A 15,947-nucleotide genomic window follows, 5' to 3' on the forward strand; every position below is an offset into this window, starting at 1 on the left:
TTTTAACTTAATTGTGTAGTCACACTCGATAGCTGCACCAATTAATCCAGTCCTTGGAATCTCATCAGCCCCTATCAAATGAATTACCAAAATGGTCAGCAACAGACGGTGCTACAGTTAATTGTCGCTTGGATAATGAGCACGATGAAATTCCATCTTTAGGATAAACACTTCAATCTAGCAAATGAACCCGCATTGCTCGACAGAGGGGAGCTCATTCCATAGTGGGAGAGAGTGTGGATCAAAGAATTGAGACTACAAAATAATGTGCTTTTATCTGACCCGCACTCCTTTGATCATGGTTTCTTTACCAGTAGTGCACTTTGATGAAATTAGCTCCACTGAATTTCAACTTCAGTGTGATATTGTTTTTCAATAACTGGGTGATCAGTTCAACTGTTTTCACCAGTTTGCTGCTTTTTTAAAATCCGCAGTAAAAGAATGATAGAGATGCTCAATTCCAGTTCTCCAAATCATGCAATGAACTTCAAGAGCACACCTGTGCAGAGAATATAAAAAAAACTTGCATTTGTTTAGTGCCTATCATGGCTCAGGGTATCCCCAATAAAGTGTAAACAGCCAGTTAAGTAAAAACAACATTTTAATTTTCCCAAAGTAGAATCTTCAATTGTTACAGCAGAGAAGGAAGCCATTTGGCCTGTCATGCCTGTGCTGGTTCTTTGAAATGTCCAATTTAGTCCCACGCCCCAACTTTATTCCCACTACCTTGCAAATTGGTCGTCTTCAGGTGCATACTGAATTGTCTTTTAAAAATTTGTATGGAATCTGATTACATCACCCTTTCAGGTACTGCATTCCAGATCTTAACATCCCTCTATATCTTTGCCAATTATTTCAAATCTATGACCTCTGGTTACTGATCTACTTGTCAGAGGTAACAACTTCTCCCTACTTGCACTACCAAAATGCCTCATAATTTTAAACACTTCTGCTAGGTCTGGCCTTAAGCTTCTCTGCTCTAAGGAGAAAAATCCCAGTTTCTTTGCTCCCTCATTCCCAATGCCATTCTAGTGAATCTGCTCTGCACCGTCTCCAAGGCCTCAACACCTTTCCTAAAATGTGGTGCCCATAAATGGACACAGTACTCGACTGAGGCTTAACCAGTAATTTATAAATGTTTAGCATAACAATATTAATGAAATGGTAATTTGAAAGTGCTTTCAAATTGTCCTAGTCCTGCCAGGTCCTCAAAGCAAAAGACCCTGTCATTCAGCCACAAAGCGATTGTGAAACTGCTGAGACATGCTGCATCTGGTGGCCCATGAGGTCTGTTGTACAGGCATCCCATCAGCTGATCTTAGTGAATGCAGCCAGTTTTACACCAGTCTTTCTGCTAACTGTGTAATGCTGCAACTTGGGGCATTCGCTGTCTGAAAACAGAACTCATTAAATGTAAAAGCACCTCAAATCTATCATAAAATATTGCATGATAAGTTTTACTCATTTTCTCCGCTGTTTGTGGTTAAAGCCTATTGCTGAATATATAACCTTAGACTTTCCTTGCAGTTTAAATAATTGGCCTCAACCACAAGTTCCAAGTACATAAAAGCAAAATACTGCTGATGCTGGAAATCTGAAATAAAAACAGAAAATGCAGAAAAAGCTCAACAGATCTGACAGCATCTGTGAGAGACAAACAGAGTTAATGTTTTGAGTCTGTATGACTCTTCTTCTGAATCGAAACGTTAATTCTGTTTCTGCTCTCCACAGATGCTGCCAGTCCTGAGTTTTTCCAGCAGTTTCAGCTTTTATCCCAAGTACATAGTTTGTCACAGATCTAGATATAATTATTGGTTATTTGTCAGGCACAGATTTAAAATTTAGATATAGCTTGTTCATTTAGCAGGGCTTGTAAGTGAGGAGTTGAGCTTTTTTTCACAAATGCTAGCTGTGTAGTGGTTCCAGCTATTTCCAAATGCTTTGATCTTGTTTTGCTTTACATCAGTAATTCTTTACCTCCCGTGTAGAGGTATTTTCTAATGCATTTGCTTTCTTCTCAGTATTCTGTCTGACAGAAGCAGTCTGAGAGATGCTGCTGGTTCATCCTCGACAGACGTTGATATCAACGTTCAGCGGACATTAGAGGACAGCTTAGCCACGGAAGCTTATGAAAGGAGGATACGACGTTTAGAACAAGAAAAACTTGAACTGAGTCGGAAGCTTCAAGGTGAGGGTTTAGCTGCGAAGGGGCTTCTTGGTTTGGGGCATTGTGGAGTATTATTCATGGTGCCTGGAAAACTGTAATGCTAAGCCACCTTTTTAGGAACATTGGAACAGGCATAGGTCATGCAGCCCCTCGAGCCTGTTCCATAATTAAGTGAGATAATGGCTGATCTGTGACCTAACTCCATATATGCACTTTTGTTTTATAATCCTTTAATTGAACTTGAATTGACCTTCTCAAGGGCAATTAGGGTTTGGCAACAAATGCTGGCCTAGCCAGCGACACCCACATCCTATGAATGACTTTTTTAAAAATCAGTTACCATTTGCAGAAGAGAATTCCAAACTTCTACCATCCTTTGTGTGTAAAAGCATTTCCTAATTTCACTCTTGAAAGGCCTAGTTTTAGGCCTGCCCCCAACCCTAGGTTGTCCTGTACTTCAGATATGTTCTTATTAAGGCTTTGTGTAGCAATGGCATTACTTTACCTCCTTGTATCCTGGTCCTCTAGATATAAAGGCCAGTATTTCATTATTGTTTTTTTAATTATTTTCTGTACCTGTCCATGACCTTTTAATGACCTATATACCTGGACCCCCAAGTCTCCTTGGACCTCCAATGGTTAAAGCTTTCACCATTCCATGAATGCAGAGTAAGAATAATTAACTGGAGGAAAGCCAACTTCAATCAGGTGAGAATGGATCTGGCCCAGATCAATTGGAGTCAAAGGCTGGCAGGCAGAACGGTAATTGAATAATAGGCTGCCTTCAAAGAGAGAGTTCAGGCACAGATAAGGTGTATTATCACGAAAGGGAAAGGCAGGGCAAACAAATCCAGAGCTTCCTTGATGACAAAAGAGATAGAAATTAAGATAAAGAAGAAAAAATGTGCTAATGACAGATGTCAGGTGGACAATGCAATTGTGAGTCAGACTGAATATAGAAGACATAGAGGGAAAGTGAAAAGACATGTAAGAGAAGCAAAGGGACTGGCAGCTAATATAAAAGGGAATCCAAAAGTCTTCTACGGGTATATAAATAGTAAAAGGGTGGTAAAAAGAGTGGAGCAACTAGGGACAAAAAAGGGGATTTATGCATCGAGACTGAGGCATGACTGAGATATTGAATGAATATTTTGTACCTGTGTACTAAAGAAGAAGATGCTACCCAGGCCATGGAGATAAAGGGGGTTTGAAGGGTTTGAAATTGATATGGAGGAAGTATAGGATAGGCTGTCTGTACTTAAAGCTGATAAGGTATTCAACTGGAATATTGTATTCAATTCTGGGCACTGCATTTTAGAAAAAATGTGAAGGTGTTAGAGAGAGTGCAGAAAAGATTCACATGAATGGTCCCAAGGATGAGGAATTTCAATTACATTAGTCGATTGGAGAAGTTGAGACTGTTTTCCTTGGAGAAGAGAAGGCTGAGAGGAGATTTGATTAAGGTATTCAAAATCATGAGGGATATGGACAGAGTAGATGGGAAAAAATGTTCCCTTTGTTGGAAGGACCAAGAAGGCATAGATTTAAGGTAATAGAAGAAACAACTGCGACATGTGGTAAAACATTTTCATGCAGCGAGTGTTTAGGATCTGAACGCACTGTCTGATAGTGTGGTGGAGGCAGGTTCAATCGAGGCATTCAAGAGGGAGCTGGATTGTTATTTGAAAGGAAGAATGCTCAGGCTACGGAGAGAAGATGGGGGAGTGGTGGATAGTGGTATTGTCACTGGACTAGTATTCTAGAGACCCGGGGTGATGCTCTGGGGACCAAGGTTCGAGTCACAGCAGATGGTGAAATTTTAATTCAATAAAAACCTAGAATTAAAAGCTTGATGATGACCACAAAAGCATTGTCAATTATTGTAGAAACCCATATGGTTCACTAATGCCCTTTAGGGAAGGAAATCTGCTGTCCTTACCTGGTCTGGCCTACATGTGACTCCTGATCCACAGCAATATGGTTGACCCTTGAATGACCCTTGAACAAAGGCAATTAGGATGGGTAATAAATGCTGGCCTAGCCAGTGACGCCCACACCCATGAACGAATAAATTATAAAAAGGTAAATTGCTCCTGCAGTTGGTTTGGGAACTTTTTTTAGTGACGGACAGGAACAGTAAAATTGAGAGGCAGGACATTATCTAGTCTAAGAAGCAGCAGGCTTCTCAGGGATTACTTACTGAATAGGAAATCCTATAATTGTGATACTGGTAACCTGCTGTTTCTCACCCAAGTGGTCACTCTTCAAGTGTGAGCCCAGAGAACACAGCCAAGCCAGATCCTTGTTTTCTCCTGTGGTCTCACATAAACCTTCCAGCAAGAATCAGGTAGGAGGAGTGGATCCCTGAATTGTTTGCATTCCCAACCCAGTGATGTTGAGGCCAAATGCAGCCCAGGCTGAGATCGATCAATTGTACAAAAACTAAGAATCAAATTCAGGATCCATATATTTAAATAATGCACAAGTAACTATCAATTTTTTTTTCTCTCCAGGTATTTATCTCACTTTCTTAAACTTACAGATACATTGCCCTTGTCTGTTCCCTTGGCAGTCCATTCTCTCTGTGCAGAGTTGTTGCCCTTTGCTGCACCCTCTCCGATGCCTGACTGTCTTTCTTGATACAGTAGGCAAAATTGTGCATTTTTATGTTGTACAACTTTGTTTCTAGGATGTAATGTTTACTGTACATGAGACAACCATAGGTTACCCAGACCATTCACTTTAAGTTTAAAACAACAAGTGTGGTATCTCATCTTAAAGCCTCTGCATCGTCCACGGTGCAGTCACAGAATTCCAAGAGCACTGACGCTGCTTCACTTGGTTTTGTTTGATAGAGTCGACGCAGACTGTTCAGGCGCTTCAGTATTCAACTATAGATGGTCCAGTAACTGCGAGCAGAGAACTAGAAATTAAAAATTTGAAAGAAGAAGTGGAAAAATTGAAACAGCAAGTAATAGGTAATGTATTCAGTTTTATATTAATATTCACTCCAGTTTGCTGTGTTGAGCGAATTATGTTTCTGTTTAAACCAAGTGAATATTCTGAAGGTGCAATGGATCATGTCAGAACGGAGATTTTTTTTTAAAATGCACTTTGCTCTGCCTGCAAAGATGGTGGAAGTTGAATCTACAGTAACTTCCCAAAGGGAATTGGATAAAGGCTTGAATTGGAAGAAAAATTGCAGGATTAGAGGCAGAGATCAGGGAAGTGGAACTTATTGTATTGCTCTTTGAAAGGGCCAACACAGGCACGATGGGCTGAATGACATCATTCCATGCTGTGCATTTGTATGATTGATTTTTTTCCTTATTAATGTCAGTTGTGAACTAGGTTTTATTTTCTGCTGAGATAGCTTCATACTCCAGAAAGAGCTGTATAACCCTTGACTCCTTGTAGATTAAAAATATGTCTAAGTCAGCCTTGAATATATTCAGTGACCTAGCTTTCACTTCTGTCTGGGCGAGAGGATCCAAAGATGGACAATCTGCTGAGAGAAGAAATTCTTCCTGATCCCCATTTTAAATCGAAGACGCCTCATTTTTAAACTGTGCCCCTAATTCTAGATTTCTCCACAAGGGGAAACATCATCTTAGCATCGATCCTTGTCAAGCCTCCTCAGAATCTTAAGATAAAAGCAAAATACTGCGGATGCTGGAAATCTGAAACAAAAGCAAAAATAGCTGAAAAAACTCAGCAGGTCTGTAAGTGGAGAGGAATACAGTTAACGTTTCGAGTCTGTATGACTCTTTATCAGAATTAAGGAAATATAGAAATGAGATGAATCTTATATGTTTCAATAAGGTCACCTCTGGTTCTTCTAAACTCCAATTATAGGCTCAACCTGCTTAACCTTTCCTCATAAGATAATCCCTTTATCCCAGGAATCAGCCTCGTACGTCTTCTCTGAACCATTTAGCCTAACGTCAGTTGTGTGGGAAAATGATGGAAACTATTATTAAGCAAGCCTTAACAATGCACTTAGAAAAGCATAGTATGATTAGAACAAGCCAGCATGTTTTTACTAAAGGAGAAATCCTGTTTGACAAATTTATTAGAGTTTTTTGAGCATGTAACTATTAGAGTAGATAAAGGGGAGCCAGTTCATATAGTATCCCTGGATTTCCAAGAGGCATTTGATAAGGTGCCACCCAAAAGGTTAATAGGCAAGATAAGGGCTCATGGAGTTGGGGGTAATATTTTAGCGCGGATAGAGGATTGGTTAACAAATAGAAAGCAGAGAGTGGGCATAAATGGGGCCTTTACAAGTTGCAGGCAGTGAATAGTAAAGTACCGCAAGGATCAGTGCTGGGGCTTCAGCTATTTGCAATCTATATTGATCACTTACATTATTCTCTGGATCTTCATATATCAAAATTTGCTGATGATACTGAGCTAGGTTGGAAAGTAAGCTGTTGGGAGGACACAGAGAGGAAGCAAAGAGATATAGACATATTTAATTAGTGTGCAACAAGATGGCAGATGGAATATAATGTAGGGAAGTGTGAAGTTAGTCACTCTGGTCATAAGAATAGAAGAGCAGAATATTTTTAAAAAGGCGTGATACTTGTAGGTGTTGATGTCCAAAGAGACTTGGGCGTGCTAGTACAAGGAACGCAGAAAGTTAGCATTCAGGTACAGTAGGCATTTAGGAAGGCAAATGGCACGTTGGCCTTCATTGCAAGGGAATTGGTGTATAAGAATAAAGAAATGTTACTGCGATTGTACAAGGTTTTGGTAAGACAACTTTTGGAATATTGTGTGCAGTTTTGATCTCCACATTTAGGAAAGGATATACTTGCATTGGAGCAGTACAGCGAAGTTTCACTAAGTTGGTCCCTAGGATGAGGGGGTTGTCCTATGATGAGAGGCTGAGTAAATTGGATTTATATTCTCTGGAATTTTGAAGAATGAGAGGTGATCTCATTGAAACCTACAAAACTCTGAAGGGGCTTGATAGAGTGGACACTGAGAGATTATTTAAGCTGGCTGGGGAATCTTAAAACACGGGGGCACAGTCTCAGGATAAGGAGCCAATCATTTAGGACTGAGATGAGGAGAAATTTCTTCACTCAAAGGGTTGTGAATCTTTGGAATTCTCTAACACAGAGGGTTGTGGATGCTTCATCATTGAATACACTTAAGGCTGGGATAGATAGGTTTTTGGTGTCTCAGGGAATTAAGGGATATGGGGAGTGGGCAGGAAAATAGAGTTGAAGCCCAAGATCAGCCATGATTGTATTGAATGGTGGAGCAGGCTCAGTGGGTCATAAGGTCCACTCCTGCTCCTATTTCGTGTGTTCTGTGAGGATGAAGGCCAGAGTTAGAACGTAGAGAAAGGTGATGGATAGCTGAAGGTAGAGGAGGATTAGACGCTATGATATAAATGGAAAGCAGTGTTAGAGGTCAGTGCATGGGCAAACATGGAGTTGATTTTAGAGGCTGGACAGATAAGGATTAGAAGTTGTTTGGTGATAAATCTGGGATAGAGGCCGAGGATGATGTTAGCATTCAACCTCCTTCCTTCTCTGGTTCACAATATATTTCCAGTAAGCATAAGACACTTCATGATGTAGTACAGTGTATGGAACAGACTTTATTGAAACCTGGGCTGGGGGATGGACCAAACCCAAAGCAGAGAATAGCTTTTCAGTTTCTGTACCTTCTGAGCCCTCTGAACAACTATTGAAAACCATGCTGCTTTACACACCATATTTTATCTACAACAATTCTTTTGAAGACTGCCTATTCATGTAAGCAGTTGCAATTATTTATTCCAAGGGTGGAATTTTATGGCCCCTCCTGCCGGTGGGACTTTCCAGTCCCACCTAAGCCAATCCACTTTTGAATGACTTGCCGTATTTTCCAGCCCCGCATAAAATTCCACCCCTAAGCTACTACCCCCTAAACAAGACTTCCTGCCCTAGCAGCTTCCAATACCTTTGATAAACAGGCTTTATCAGCTGTTATCTTTCTATACTGTGTAATATGACCATAGATTATGTTAATTGCTGCACAAACCAAATCCCAGAGGGAAACTTGGCTTCTGAGCCACACCCTTCTTTTGTATTCTGAAAATGAGAAGAAGATGTACTGATCTCAGCAGCAAGAAATACAATAACACTTTTGAGATTTTAAAAGTTAAAAGTAAAAGTTTTATTGACAAGAATAAAAGAGAACTTAAGCATACAAGTTACAGTTGCACAATTAAGGTTACTCTTACAACACGCTTTCCCCAGAAGACTCTCTACTTGGTCAGACCCACAAGTAAACACCTTGCAGGCAACACTCCCCACACAGATATTTAACCATAAGAAAACAGTAATATTACCTAAGGCTGCTGTAGCATTAATAAAGACATGCCACATGACCTGTAACACTCTTTCACTCTGCTATGGAAACCCAAACTTCAGAATAAAATTGCTTTTTGCAGCCGAAGGCTTTTCTGGCTTGACTGGCTGATTCAGCCTGCATCTTCTCCCAGCCCAGAGCCACAGCTCAGCAGCTGCACCTCACAGCTCCAGTCCAACAGCTCAAACAGCTTGCCACAGTAACTCTAAAATACCTTTTTACGCTTTCATCTCAGGTTCCATTGTTCTCGCACCTCTTTGACACTCAAATCCTTCCAAATATAAGATCTTTCATGTTTCCATCTTGTCTTTGCTTTTGGGTCAATAAAATACAATATCCCCACTTTTAATTACCTATGGAACTCCTGCAAGATGCAGACATGTTTCTTGATGCCTCTGACTTCCCTTTAATATTAAAAAAACTCTCAACTTATCTAAAAATGCAAATGTTAGATCTAACCTATTCACTTGTACCTCAGACCTAACACCTCTATCCTTTTGATGTTTTAAAACCCCCAGACAACCTGTCTCCTGTTAACCTGTGTCTAGACATAACCTATGTATGACTGTATGTTCATCAATCATGCACACACACAGACTTTTTCACAGAATAACACAATATTCCCCAAAAATATACATAAAAAGTCATCCATTTCTCACAAGTGTAGGTAATGGATACCTCTACCTCTGCATATTACCCTGACCCTTAAATTTACACTTTAATCACCCATGGCTGACATCATTACTGTTGTGTAAAATTCTTGTGCAGAGAAATACATGTAAGAAGCTGTGATTCCTTCTCTTGGCGCTTCAAAGCCAATCCGTTTATCTTGGAAAACCTGTTGCTGCATGATCCACAGAAGTTCAACTATTAACCCTTAACTCCCCCAAGATGTCTAATATACGTGTCTCTGGTTTGTCCAGCAGGATGGTGAGAGCACGTTCGAAAGAGAGGAAGGGAAAGGTTGGGAACTAATTGGTAGCTGGAGAGGGTGAAAGTGTTGAGAATAAACCTTTTCAAGATGGTGAAGATTACAGTTTGAAAGAGAGGAGCAGAGCAAGAGGAGAGGAAGCAATTGATGGTGCTAGTGGACTTAGGCCAAGTAGAAGCTGGTTGAGGGGAGAGTGCATAGAAGTGGTGAAGATAATCTATGAGGACTTCATGGAGCTATGGAAGAAGCTGCTGCACGTTGCAAATCAGAGCTGGGGTGCACCTGCTTTTCAGCATGATGTTGAAATGATGAAAGGATTTGGCCTTAGAAAGGGAGAATTGATATTGTTTCAAGTGGTTGGCCACACCTGACAATGAATGACCAGGCCATCTGCTCATTTCAGCGTGGGCCCCACAGATTGGAAGTCTTTTTATCATGATTATTCTGACTCTGAGGAGTGAGTCGTGGAGCAAATAGTCTGATTTTACATTTCTGCGAATATCAGGCAAATCTGATCTTGACATCTTGTCCTTTCATAGTGCATTGGATTGTCAGGTTAGATTATAAACTAAAGCATTGAGCTCGAAAACACAGCAACCTGACTCCGAGCTGAGAATAGTACAAACTGAGCTACCCAAATAGCTCTCTTGTAGGCTAATTACACAGGGAGTAATCACACATATGCACACATGCTCATGCACACATGTCAAAGTAGGTTTTTATTTCTTTCTGCCATGTTGGTGGTTTATTCATTAAATGAAACATACAAGGTACAGAGACCTAAATCTGAGACTGTTCAACTTTGTTGCCTCACTTACTGACCATCCAGGTGCATCTTACATTTCTGTGTTCTGTTGCTGTGAATGTTATTTAAACCTCCTGTACAAGTGATAATTTACAAGGATTTTTCAGTGTCCTATTTGAATGATTTATAGCTTAATAGTTCTCAGCTGTGGAGTGTCGCAGAATCTATGAAAAGGGTTTGCCAGTACATGAAAAGCCTGTAGAGTGGGCAACCCTCAGAGACGGCAGTTGTTCTGTTTTCTCACTAGCGATAGACCTATATACCTCACTCACTTTTGAGAGCTTTTTCTCTTGCATGCTTGCGGAGGAGCATAAGTTGCACTATCATAGGAAATGGGTTTTGGGCACCCTCCATTGTGTCTTCTGGAGGGAAGGAAGGTTTAAAAAAAACAGAGCAATGTTCCCTGCTGGAAGTGTGCATGGATGTGAGAAGACAATCGAGCTTAGCTGTGATGCCCTCACCTTTTGAATACTTTTATAAGCTGTCGTGTGAAGAATCGTGACTTGGGTGAAGTGCTGGAGGGCTGCCAATGTTGGGGAACCTGGGACTACAGTAAATCAGCTGATATGTCCCAGCAGCAGTCACTTTCACCAGGGTATGAAGGGGAGACCTTTGGACCAGTCCAAAAGCTGCAGTAATGTTGACACTGTTAAGTATCAAAACTACTAACAGCACTATGGGTGTACCTACACCACATGGACAGCAGCGGTTCAGTAAGGCCTATATATCTCACTCACTTTTGAGAGCTTTTTCTCTTGCACACTTGCGGAGGAGCACCACCATCTTCTCAAGGGCAGCTAGGGATGGGCAATAAACGCTGGCCTAGTCAGCGAAGCTCACATCCCGTGAATGAATTTTTAAAAGTTAAATGCTAAAGAAATTATTCACTAGGGGGGCTGCCAGCACTTGATTGCTCTTTCTTTAAAAATCTTTAACAGATTGTGTGTGAGACAAATTATAAATCCAACCCAAAATAATGGGATTGGAAAATTGCAGCTGAAAATTCAAGGCACACAAAAGGCAGCCACCCTTAGGTAAGAGTCTCGTCTCCAGTTATCGTTGAGGTTGCTTTAGATAGTACAGTGTGTATGGCCAGCCTGCATCTTGTACATACAGCTGCACAATTAGAAAAGTAACTTGGCAATGCCATACCTAAGGCCAACATTAGTACAGCGAATTGCAGTCACAACTTGTGATCTTGAGTCTTGGGAATGTGGCACGTTGTTGGCTGCATGTGCTTGTGAGATTTTGTTGGAGGTGTTTATAGTTACCTCATGCTATCTCTGACCTGTGTGTGCTTGTAGGAAAGGTGTTGAGGAACTCTGACTTAGTTAGCTAGTGTTGTCATTGCTAACATCAAGGAAATACAATTGGGAAAAACCACAAGAGCTTTCATGGTTCAAAAACTCAAACAAATTTTAGTGAAGAGCTTGATGGATGTTTTTGAAATACTTCTATTTGTGCCAAATTTTGGATCAAGTTGCAATGTAAAATTTGATCAATTTTATGTTGCAGAAGGATATTTGTTGGCCAGTTTTAATTTATTTCACAAAGGAATTAAAAGAATCACCCCTGGATTTTTGGGTCCTCTGCACATCCAAATGTTCGAGCAACTCATCAGCACAATAAATTTCAACTCCACGTTATGTCAGGCGATAACATTGAGTTTCTTTCAACTCTTCTCTTTCACCTTCGCCCTACTTCTCTTTAGCCTGCTTTCCATTAAGCCCCTAGTCTCCGAGAGAACTGAGCGGAGTCCTTCAGAATGAGAAAACCCAGGATGAAATGTGAAAAATTTTTACTGTAATCGCAGCCTGCTGACCCTTGTCCTCTGCATTTTTAGTCTGAGCAGTTTGCACACAACTGGGGAAGGCACTTGTGCAAAAGAGGGGGAACTGCAGAGGTGATGAGTGGTGAGGGAATCATTCAATCTGCGGCAGTGCATTGCACTGACATTAGACATGGGCAGCTGGTGCTTGTGACAAATCAATATAAGGGAAAGGGACATTTGTATAGCAGGGGTTCAGTGCTATTGTCGGTGAATTCTGAATGAATCTGCTTTTTTCAAATAAAAAAAATATTGGCTCAGTTTGTCAGGCATTTCATTCTTAAATCCTATGGGGAATTTGATAAAACATGACATTTTGTGTATTCAGAACACCATGTGTTTTCAATTTTAGGAGAGCGTGGTCAGGGTTTTAACTTTGCTAACTGAGCCTTAAAGTAGTAACTGAATAAGACATGTTCATTTTATCATATAAGGGGAAATACATATTTACTGATCACTCATTTACTTATATAGAATATTGAACAAGCCTGAAAATATTTTAACTGCACTCAAAGGGTGAAATTGGTCTCACCAGTTGTGTAAAACAGGTTCATTGTCGGTCGGCCCTTCAAATTACACGACACACAATTTTCTTTTCCATTAAAGCCTTGAGCAATTGAGAAACAATTGCTGAGCTTTGCCAACGCTTATGAATTTATGCTGTGCTTGTAATACTGTTCCAGAGTCTTATTTTTTCTGGTTCCCTATGATTTACTTTGGGGATCATGTAGAGCTAATGTGACAAAATATTTCCTATTGAACTTTAACTATACTGAAAGATATAGTAATGAATTTTTCAATGAGTAGTCAGCTTCCTTGGTTTGATTTTATTTTAGCTATTGGCCTTAGTTTTAAACTAGGAGAAATCCAACATGGGGACACCTGACTGCCCAGTTTTGGTGTGTTTTTTTGGAATAGCGGGCTGCTTTTGGCACCCCGGCTTCAAAAATGCCCTAATGAACTGTGGAGGGAAGGCAGCAAGGATGATTCTAGGTCTTTCTCAAAGGGTCGTGAGTCTTTGGAACTCTCATCCTCAAAAGGCAGCAGAAGCAGGGTCTTTGAATATTTTTAAGACAGAGCTAGATAGATTCTTGATTAACAAGGGTGTGAAAGGTTATCTGGGGTAGGGTTGAGGTTATGTTCAGATCAGCCATGATTTTATTGAATGGCAGAGCAGGCTTGAAGGGCCAAGTGGCCTACTCCTGCTCCTAGTTCATGTGCTTATATGTCTTCAAAAGCTATGGAAGGACTGAAAGAATTTGATTTGTACATTGAAGGGAAGAAGATTAATCAAGAACTTGGCCTGGTGCTTAAGAAATTCGATCGGGTTAGATGGCAGGCCCGTGTAACAAGAGAGCAGGGGCAGAACTGGAATAGAGGGAGCACTGAACTGGGTGAGCTGCCTTCTGCCACTATCTTCCAAGCCTGCAAGTAGGGTGGCCTTAAGATTTAAGTGAGCTGAAATATTTGGGCACAGTTAGGCTGAAAGCCTCTTTACAGCTGCATGTTTTACACAAAGGTATTTAAATTAGCACCCATCACTTTTCAGTTGTAATTGTTTTCGATTTGTTTATTTTTCTTTAAACAATTGGAACAAGAACAAGGAAAGCTCCCTGCCCAAAGAAACTCTTAAATTGGCTTTATATGTTTTCATACTGGAAATCAAAGTAACTTTTTAGTAATTCTTCCTGTTTGATACTTTCCTTATATTTCTGAAATTTTTAATTTTCAAACAATTTTTTAATCTTTGTTTTTAAAACATTTTGAATACAACATTTGATCGTTGAGGTGGTACAAGACAAAAACCAGCATGCTGGAGAGATTAGCAGTATAATTGCAGACTGTAGCAGGGGAGTTGCCTCAATAGCTGCAAGTCAGCAGGATTGTGTGCCATCTGCAACAAGGATGGCACTGCCAGTAATTCTTTAATTCACAGCACATGGGTATTTCTGGCAGGCCCAGCATTTATTGTTCATCCCAATACAACTGAGTGACTTCCTAGGCATTTCAGTGAGCAGTCAAGAGCCAACGACATTGATATGGGTCTGGAGTCACCTATGGTCCAGAACAGCTAAGGACGGCAGATATACAGATGCAAACTGAACTAGGTAAGTTTTTATAACAACCCAGTAATTTCATGATCACCATTACTAATAATAGCTTTTTATTCCAGATTTCTCTAATTAAGTGAAATCTCCAACTGCCATGGTGGGACTTGAACTCAAGTTTATTAGTTCAAGGCTCTGGATTACTAGTCTAGTAACATAACCATTTTTTATTTGTTCATGGGATTTGGGCATCACTGGCTAGGCCAGCGTTTATTGCCATCCCTACTCGCCCTTGAGAAGGTGGTGGTGAGCTGCGGTTCATTCTGCAGTCCATGTGGTGTACATACACCCACAGATTTTTTTATTCATTGAAGGGATGTGGGCATCGCTGGCTAGGCTAGCATTTATTGCCCATCCCTAATTGCCTTTGTTCAGAGAGCATTTAAGAGTCAACCACATTGCTGTGGGTCTGCAGTCACATGTAGGCCAGACCAGGTAAGGATGGCAGATTTCCCAGATGGGTTTTTACAACAATACACATTGGTTTCATGGTCATCATTAGAATTTTAATTCCAGATTTTTTGTTGAATTCAAATTCCCCCATCTGCCATGGCAGGATTCGAACCCAGGTCCCCAGAGCATTTCCCTTGGCCTCTGGATTACCAGCCCAGCGACAATACCACTACGCATTTGCCTCCCCCTGTGCTGTTAGTGCTGTTAACAGTGCAGTTAGGGAGAGGGTTCCAGGATCTTGACCCCGTGACAGTGAAGAAATGGCAATATATTTCCAAGTCAGGATGGGTAGTGCGTTTGGGGGGGATCTCCCAGGTGATGACGTTCCCACCTATCTGCTGCCCATGTCTTTCTAGATGGTGGTGGTCATGGGCTTGGAAGGCGCTGTTTAAGGAGGCTTGGTGAGTTTCTGCTGTGCATCTTGTAGATGGTACACACCGCTGCCACTGTGCATCGATGGTGACAGGAGTGAATATTTATGGATGTGGTGCCAATCAAGCAGGCTGCTTTGTCCTGGATGGTGTTAGCTTGAGTGTTGTGGGAGTTGCACTCATCTAGGTAAGAGGAGAGTATTCTATCCCACTGCTGACTTGTGCCTTGTAGATGGTGGACAAGCTTTGGGGAGTCAGGAGGTGAGTTACTCGCCGCAGGATTCCTAACCTCCGACCAGCTCTTGTAGCCACAGTATTTATATGGCTAGTTCAGTTCAGTTTCTGGTCATGGTAACCCTCAGGATGTGGGGAGATTCAGCGATGATAAAGCCATTGAGTGGCTGCTGGCTTCTCGCAAGCCTTCATCTCTTTAAGCTTGGAGCCTTTCTCTGCTCCTCACTCAACTCCACTTAACAGGACCTTTTCTAGGTTCCTATCCTTTGACTAGAATGCCTTCTTGGGACTTTTTTCTGTTCCACTCTCCTGGATTTGGGAATTGCTATCTGTCCCTTTTACTCTAGTCTCTCTCTGGAAGCTACTTTCAACCAACTTTAGCTTGGGACTGGCTATCTGTCCCTTCTAGGATGCCTCTGCTTGGCAGTTGCCTTCAAACTGAACTCAAAAACTGCTATTTCTAGTTTCTTGTGTCTGTGGCAAGGACCTGCCTCTCTGGACCCCTGTTGCTAGGCAACAGCCTAGCTTTTCTACTCTTGTATTTGCTTAACTTCTTACAGTCATAAACTCTCATTAGAAATGCAGGCACCTTTTAAAGTGAATCTAAAACTCAACTTGACCTTTGCTTAACACACAGATACAGAAATACAAATCAAACTTAAACATTAAAGCTAAAACTCA

The 15,947-nt window shown here is 41.0% G+C and overlaps 1 protein-coding gene across 1 annotated transcript in view; it reads left to right on the forward strand.

Moving 5' to 3' along the window:
* LOC121277667 (serine/threonine-protein kinase MRCK alpha-like) overlaps window positions 1-15,947 on the forward strand; it is a 715,733-nt gene that overhangs the window by 428,554 nt on the left and 271,232 nt on the right. The window contains exons 10-11 of the mRNA XM_041187269.1: window positions 2,022-2,188; window positions 5,023-5,145. Of these exons, the coding sequence (XP_041043203.1) occupies window positions 2,022-2,188; window positions 5,023-5,145 (290 nt within the window). The remainder of the gene's footprint in view (window positions 1-2,021; window positions 2,189-5,022; window positions 5,146-15,947) is intronic.

Source organism: Carcharodon carcharias, chromosome 5 (assembly GCF_017639515.1).
Source record: "Carcharodon carcharias isolate sCarCar2 chromosome 5, sCarCar2.pri, whole genome shotgun sequence".
In the NCBI taxonomy this organism is placed as follows: domain Eukaryota; kingdom Metazoa; phylum Chordata; class Chondrichthyes; order Lamniformes; family Lamnidae; genus Carcharodon; species Carcharodon carcharias.